Source organism: Lissotriton helveticus, chromosome 10 (assembly GCF_964261635.1).
Source record: "Lissotriton helveticus chromosome 10, aLisHel1.1, whole genome shotgun sequence".
Classification (NCBI taxonomy): domain Eukaryota; kingdom Metazoa; phylum Chordata; class Amphibia; order Caudata; family Salamandridae; genus Lissotriton; species Lissotriton helveticus.
Window position 1 is genome coordinate 672,349,953 of NC_136071.1, and position 8,151 is coordinate 672,358,103.

Below are 8,151 nucleotides of genomic sequence, written 5' to 3' on the forward strand. Positions count from 1 at the left end.
GCTCCCAGAAGTGCCTGCAGTGCACTGCTGCCTCCCAAGTGCACCTTACACTGCCCCCACAAGTGCCTGCTCTGGTGCCTCCCATGTGAACCTGACACTGCTCCCACAAGTCCCTGCTCTGCTGCCTCCCATGTGCACCTGACACTGCTCCCAGAAGTGCTCTCAGTGCACTGCTGCCTTCCAAGTGCACCTTACACTGCCCCCACAAGTGCCTGCTCTGGTGCCTGCTCTGGTGCCTCCCATGTGCACCTGACACTGCTCCCACAAGTGCCTGCACTGCTGCCTCCATGTGCATCTGACACTGCTCCCAAAAGTGCCTGCACTGCTGCCTCCCATGTGCATCTGACACTGCTCCCACAAATGCCTGCTCTGCTGCCTCCCATCTGCACCTGACACTGCTCCCACAAGTGCCTGCACTGCTGCCTCCCATGTGCATCTGACACTGCTCCCACAAATGCCTGCTCTGCTGCCTCCCATCTGCACCCGACACTGCTCCCAGACTACTGCCTCCCATGTACACCTGACACTGCTCTCACAAGTGCCTGCTCTGCTGCCTCCCATGTACACCTGACACTGCTCTCACAACCCAGAATGAAATTTTTTTTTGTATTTGTAAAGTGAAACGATTCGCTAACATGCAGTAAAAGTATGGAGCGGAGAACAGCAACTCAAACGTCACTGAGAAACTAGCAGCTGCTGCTGTTAACCATGTACCCACAGTGCTGTTTGTCACTCAAACCTGCAAAGATCGTTATAAAACCTGAAAGTAAAACTGTTTACTGTTACCAATGAGGGTCTATTTTGTCCTGGCTGCATCAAGTCTGGGCTGGCGTTCCCAAGTGATGGATTCAGCAGCTCTCAAGTTGTCCTAACAGTCCAGACTCGACCAGCAGTTGTCTACTGGTTTTAACGGTATTAGCAATAACAATTTTGCCGTTCATCTCTGAAAACAGATTGAAGGCTGGCAGGAATCCTTTGCACCTGCAGACCTTCACCGGGCTAACCCAGAGTGCAAGTGAAGCGTGTCCACGGTGTTCATTTCAAGAATTCATGAAGTGTGGTGTTTATCATCTCATGAATGTGTGTTGAAGACCCTGCCATCGCCGGCCATTTTCAAAGAAGCGGAAATTATTGCTATAAACACATTATCCGGTTTAATAGGTCAGTAAACCCAAGGTTTATGGGGATTTTTAAGTTGCATTTTTTTATTTTCATAACATAGTGGACTGGTGTCGCTAGCTTAGAGTGTGATTGGTAAGTAGTATTGCGCCTACTCTGTCTTTTCCTGGATAGGTACTTACTTCATTGCATACTTACTAGTTGCTGTTGTCAAGAGATGAGTTACTGGTATTTATGTCTAATACTCTCCTGAATAATGTATTATACGAGGACACAAGGGGCGGGAGAGGACACGGACGGCGGGAGGGGGCGGGAGTGGACACGGACGGCGGGAGTGGACACGGACGGCGGGAGGGGGCGGGAGAGGACACGGACGGCGGGAGAGGACACGGACGGCGGGAGGGGGCGGGAGTGGACCAGCAACTCAAACGTCACTGAGAAACTAGCAGCTGCTGCTGTTAACCATGTACCCACAGTGCTGTTTGTCACTCAAACCTGCAAAGATCGTTATAAAACCTGAAAGTAAAACTGTTTACTGTTACCAATGAGGGTCTATTTTGTCCTGGCTGCATCAAGTCTGGGCTGGCATTCCCAAGTGATGGATTCAGCAGCTCTCAAGTTGTCCTAACAGTCCAGACTCGAGCAGCAGTTGTCTACTGGTTTTAACGGTATTAGCAATAAGCGGGAGAGGACACGGACGGCGGGAGGGGGCGGGAGTGGACACGGACGGCGGGAGGGGGCGGGAGTGGACACGGACGGCGGGAGGGGGCGGGAGAGGACACGGACGGTGGGAGGGGGCGGGAGTGGACACGGACGGCGGGAGGGGGCGGGAGTGGACACGGACGGCGGGAAACGTGCACAGGACAGCGAGGGGGGGCGGAAAGGCACACGGAGGGGGCGGGAATGGACAGACTTTCAGTGAAAGGGGAGGGAACGGGAAAAAACGTAACTCCGCCCTGGAAAAAAATCTCGGGAACGCCCCCGAATCTGGTCCGGCCTTGACGGACAGATCTCTGTTCCAATGGCTAGCCTCCATTTATGGAGCTAGCCAATGGGACAGGGGGGCGTATTCCATTTTCCTTACTGGAATCAAGAGATTTCTCTGGAGGCGGAGCTAAGAGCTCCGCCCTCCAGCGAAACCTAAAAAAGGGTGCCTAGGGCCAAGATGACTCAGCTAAATGGCCACTAGTTTGATCCAGCTCCTAGCTGATAAAAAAAAAGCATTACTACACTTGGTAAATATATCCCACCCCCCCCCCCCCCCACCTTAATTAAACAAAGAACTCAGTCGTGTGACCGTTTCTGTGGTAGTATGTACGGCATGAATCCTGTTAGTGATTTTGAAAAGCTCTTGTTTTATATACTCCAAGTAATGCAGGGCACAGTAAATATGTAAAATAAACACGATAGTCCTCTAGACTGGTGTGCAAAGCGCAATGCTGTGTGTGAGAAATGCTTGCATCATGGCAACCGTGCATACATTTCACTACGCACTTTCAATTTGGAAGAAATGGCTTTCTGATATTTGAATACGTTAAACATTTTCTGGAAAAAATAACCCTCAAAATCCTTTAAAAACCATGCATGTGCATAGAGTGGCATCGTACTGGACTTCGTGAAACCAAAGCACGCAAAACAGGCGTAATGCTAAATTTTCCTTCAGAATTGTCGATATTGTTTGCCTTGGGGGCAGATGTGTTTTATTCACATTGGCAGCTTAAGATATTTAGAATACGGATGCCATCAGTTACACTTTTCCCCAGAAAAAATTAGCGTCAGCCACGCTAAAAAAACATCCCTGTTCATCCCTTTTTTGCTGTGGGTAATGAAGCGCCAGCGCCACTTTCAAAAACAAAGAAAATATCAGAACGTCGCGTTCATTGGCAATAACGACTTATGCTACTATACAGGTCTACTAGGATTTCGGTTCCCTGAAAGAACAAACAAAAAAACGGTATTGTTAATGGTACAAAACCCCGACAGTGTCACTGCATGTTTAATGAGGTCTGCGAACAAAGAACAGCAGAGCAGCGTCGCCGGCAGATTTGAGCATTGCCTTCCACTACCAGAACATTCCCCCCAAAAAAGGGAGGAAAAAAACAGCACTGCACGCGCTACCCTGTTGGACAGGGCGGAGGGGCTTCGAAAAGGAGGCAGCCACGCCCTCTATGCTCAAACCCATTGCAGTGATCAAAATCAAAAAAATGCATGCATTGGATATTTGGGAATTCATAAATGAACACTTGGGGGATATTTACTTTAAAATGTGTATACACGCACTGGAGCATCGTGTGCTGCTGCTTGGATGAGAGAGCACATCACAAGCAATACAGTGAAATGCAAACAGACACGACCAGCATCTACCAAGCTCGGTGTACTTCGCAATTAGAAGTATGTACAATGAAGTGCCTGTCGGCAAAATAAGGCAGCTAGGAGCATTTATTTGCAAGCTCGACGCATTGCTCTCTCGTCTGTTTGACCTTAGAATACCGAGCATGAGGGAACTACACACAGCATTTATATGCAATTCATAAAAAACGCGAGGGCACGGCCAATGGGGAGGCAGATCTTCCCCAGTTGCAAAGTAAAGCAGATGCAGGCAATGTGCATTACAAGAATTACGGTAATGTCTTCATCCCCCACCCCCCCTCTGGTGCTACTCTAAGAAGTTGCGTCAGCGATGTAAATGAGCACGAGATATTGTTATTGTTTCGTATCATGCGAGATGCAAAACCGATTACTGTTTGCCAATCCCGTGCACGGGCTCAGCAGCCCCTCCCATGCACAAGGCAACCAGCAGCAGCCGGGGTAGGGAATTGCTGGTGGCTGCACAACAAAGCAACCGGCCTTTGGGAGCCAATACTACGAAAAAAGCATCCAAGCCCCAGCCATGGAGCGACAAAACATGCCCTGCTCTCAGCTCCATCCTTCCACGTGGATGACACTGGGCGGAAAACCACTCCGTTTTAACAATAAACTGCAAATGCCAAACTCGGCGCCTGCACTATGACTACTCCGCCTCAATGGATACAAATGCGCCCATGTTTTTTTACAACCAATCACGGTTGGTAGGATGCGCATTCAAGGCGTGGGGGGTTATTTCAGTAATTGCCCGCACAACCCCCCTGGGGATGACAATGCACGCTTCCGCTTAAGGAGACAAGGTGGTTTGTTTGGGGAAACGTGGTTTTTACAAGTTCTTTTTTTATCGTCTCGCTCGGTTCTAAATAGAGTCAAATGACTCATCTCGTAAAAATAGACGAGCCCACGGGAGCGCGGCAGTCAATGCACACATGGGAGCGCACTTCCCCACCATCGGTGCGCGCACTGGTTGCAAAGCTGCTGAGTCCAGGGCAGCGTGCGCTTCTTATTCCGAGTATAAACATAAGCACAGAAGGGCAGGCGCCAAGTGAAAAACGGTGGCCTTATAAACAGCTTTTGGGATCAAAACAAAAAGACAGGACACCAGAACAGTAACTCCCCATGTGGCTTGGTTTATACGATCTTATGCCCAAGCATGCAGTGTAACGTCACCTCTGTTTTACTACTGGGAAATGGGTTGCGTGATTTACCACTGGACAAAGACTAGGTTTAGCCCTCAGTGATGTGCGATATCTTAAAGTACATTCATTTGTATTGGGGGGGGGGGGGGGGTTCGCTGTTCACCGCTTTGTGAATGTCTACAGAAATGAGAGGAGAATATGTGGCCTATAATACGGGCAGCGTTGCATGTCTCTGCTCTATAGTGGACTAAACTTACGAAGGGTCAAACCAGGTCCCTTCAAAATCGACCATTTTTTCTGTTTATAATTTCTCACACTTCAGGTTTGGGATGTAAGCTGCTACATGTCACCCTGCATTTCCGTAGTCTGTGCGGGAACGCAGCAGAAGATACCGATCTCACAAGAAAGATAAGGTTTGGCTATTCGCCGTGACCACCTACAGAACGCCAGTCACGTTCATGATCCCCTTTTAGGGGTAGTCCGCAAGACCTCAGGGCAGTGAAACTCTTCCGGGTGGACGCCAAACCCGTTCCAGATAGGAGGATTTAGTTCAAAGCACGCAAGATTCGGATCTTGATAGATGTGGCCAGGCTTGGCGAGCTCACCATAGGGGTGGATGCGCAGTAGAATTCCCCCATGGGACCTGGACGCTACAACATTAAGCATATGCTCAGGTGTCATCCTCAGGCATGGCACCAATGTCCACTAGGTACTATAAATCTGCAATGGGGTTTCTATCTTCCGATAGGAAACCCCATGCATAGGAAACCCCATGCGTGACATAAGCCCTTTCACCGCCAGAGTGCCACAGGTCCTAATAAAATGTTAGTGCTCCATGTTTTCAGGTTCCACAACACATACAAGTAGGTACATGTAAAATAAACACCATCTTAGGAACTTCTGTGACCCCTGATGACTTTCCAGTCACCCCCACTTCAGCATGCAGAGTGCAGTAGTCCCACACCTTACCGAGCAAACGAAAAACACCACTCCTTCCTGGACGACACTTCTCTGGGCCCCTGCAGCATCATGTTCGCCTTATAATTTACCAAGGGTTATTGTCAAGAAACCTACTTTTCAGGTGGTAATCAATGATAGAACATGATCGATTATGCTCGGTTATACTCCCTGTCTGTTCGTGCCCCCCATAAGTCAAGGAAGTTGCCTGCCCCTCATTCGAGTCCTACACTCCAGAACTGCATGTCTGCACCTATGAAAAACAGGCCAGCACTACACAGTGAGAAGTCGTTGAAAAAGAAACGTCTCATAAGAGCTACACATTACACCATTTCACCCGCTGCAAAGCCCCAGAACAGAGATGGTTAGATGGGAAAAGTTCCTCTCGATCACATAAAGTGTGTCAGGGGATAAGAGGTTGGTAACCTCATGAACGTTCCCAGTGCAGACTGTGCCGTCCCAACACCACGACCACCTCCACAAAACTAAACTGTTTGGGGGCGGGGTTTCTAGGATCTGCACAGGATCTTGGTAAATGAAAAACGCTACATTTTTCATAATTACCTGGCAATAAAGCTGCACAGGAATGATGTCGAAAGAGAGGAGGATAAAGAAAGGAGACGTTAGACGTCGAATGGATTGTAGTTTCCCAAATACCACTCGGAAAAACAGCCCTGCACATGATTCTGTCCTCGGAAGAGCGTTATAAGGGAGGGAGGGTTGCAGAGGGCGTTAATATTCGTTTGATGCTTTTTGTTCGGAGAAAAACGCTTCCTTTTTATGGGAAATTTCGGCAGCGTGGTCCCCGGAGCTAGAGCCTCGCACTTGGCGCCTTGGCTACGGTAGTCCCTGCGCGTTTCTTTCTACAATACACTGCACATCATGTCTGTGCGTTTCTGCTCGGAGGGGTGGACTCCCGTTTTTTTCAGACTTGCTTCTTCCCCCAAAGATAACCCTCAAACAACTTGCGATGTGCTCCAAGTGGAGACAGGTGTTAAGACCCCTCCCCACCTTACACTCATCCTCTGAGAAAGATGTTCTAGTTGCCACAGCTGAGATGTGGGTGGGGTGGAGGGGCTTCCTCTCTGAGAGAAGCTGCCCCAGATTGCTTCCACGCATCATTTACCACCTCCTTGGCTGCCTGTTGATTAACAGAGAAGGAGCCAGTCCTGTCAGCCCTTCGCCGGCATGGCTGTATCCACCAAAATAGTATTTACAAGCAACGCGACCAAATATTTAAAGTAAAACTATAAATAAACCAGGCAAGCTTGGGGTGGAGAGGGGTGCGACAAAGGCAATAACAACAAAGCCAAACAAAACACAGCACTGTAAAGGCAGCGCAGGACACATGGCATGGAATAAATCAAACGACCACCCAGCGGCGCAATTCTTCTCAAGGAGAGGTTAGCTAAGGCCGTCCATATATTAAACTTTAGCAGTGATCACATGCGAACGCTATAATTAGAAAATGCGACATTACAAATGGAAATGTAATAACAGAAACAGCACTCCCAAGACGCACATTTACAGCTTAATTTCAAAGTTTACGAGAAGAAGCTACACGCCAATCACAAAAATAACATTTGTAGAATCGGCCTAAAATGCGACTAATAAAGATCACAAATAATGAATACAACGGGGAATGACATTTTTAAAAGGATTGGGGCGGTCCTTACCTGCACCAATCGTGCCAATCAGAAGTGCAAAAGTCAGCCAAAGAGCCATTATATTCCTCACTTATGGAGCTGCTCAACCACAACAAACAGAAGTAGATTTGCAAACAATCTGCCTGTGATATTAATTCCTTCACAGACAGGCGACAGCCTATCCTGGAGAGCAGCGCAGGCGGTGGATCCAAACAAGGTCCCGGTGTTGGCAGCACGGTGGTCAGCCTCGCCGAGGGATGGAGCGGGGACATGCGGGTACTAGTCCGGCTGTATATGAATTCACTGGGCCAGAGCAGGCCAGCGTATATCCAAGCTGCCGCCTCTAGACCCACCCCGAGACCCGACTCATGGCTGCAACAACAACGGAGCAAACTTTCCCAGCCGCTGCCAGCCCAGGCAAAGAGCAGCCGGCACTCGCGGAGGAACAAACGTGGTGCTGCGACTACTACTCAAAAAAGAGTTCCAGCGCCGCGACTTGGATCCCAGATGAGAGCGGCGGGGATCGGCCCATGGAGTGTCCGTGAGTCTCCCCTCCGGAGTTACCGTGTACCCCAAAAAAAAAAAAGAAACTGAACCGAGTCCAAAATGGCTTCCAAGGGGAGAGTCGTCGAGTGGAGCCAGCTAGGAAACCCGGATGTTGGATACAAAGAGAGGAGGCCTGGGAGGGGGCGTGCGAGGATGTGTGGGTGGGAGGGATGGGGAAGCCTGAGCGGGGATTGGTGGAGGGGGCTGTTAGTCAGCGCTCCTGGAGGGGCTGGTTCCCAGGGGCTGGGCTTTTAGGAGGGAGCGAAAAATGAAAAGTGGGGACGTAGAGAGAAATATTGTAGCCGCGCGTCTTACTCGACGTCTTCACCAGAGCAACAAAACCTCGCAGGGGGCATTGACCACGTGCATCAATTAAGTAA

The 8,151-nt window shown here is 49.4% G+C and overlaps 1 protein-coding gene across 4 annotated transcripts in view; it reads right to left on the minus strand.

Annotated features, from left to right (window-relative positions):
• The window catches only part of ACVR2B (activin A receptor type 2B), a 376,358-nt gene extending 368,467 nt beyond the window's left edge, over positions 1 to 7,891 (minus strand). For 2 of the 4 annotated variants that reach the window (XM_078663210.1, XM_078663208.1), the window contains exon 1: positions 7,256 to 7,865. In XM_078663210.1, coding sequence (XP_078519336.1) covers positions 7,256 to 7,304 — 49 coding nt within the window. In that variant the 5' untranslated portion in view covers positions 7,305 to 7,865. Of the gene's footprint in view, positions 1 to 7,255 lie in introns of all 4 variants that reach the window. The other 2 variants (XM_078663209.1, XM_078663207.1) reach the window with 2 other exon arrangements.
• Between the last annotated feature and the right edge of the window lie 260 nt (positions 7,892 to 8,151).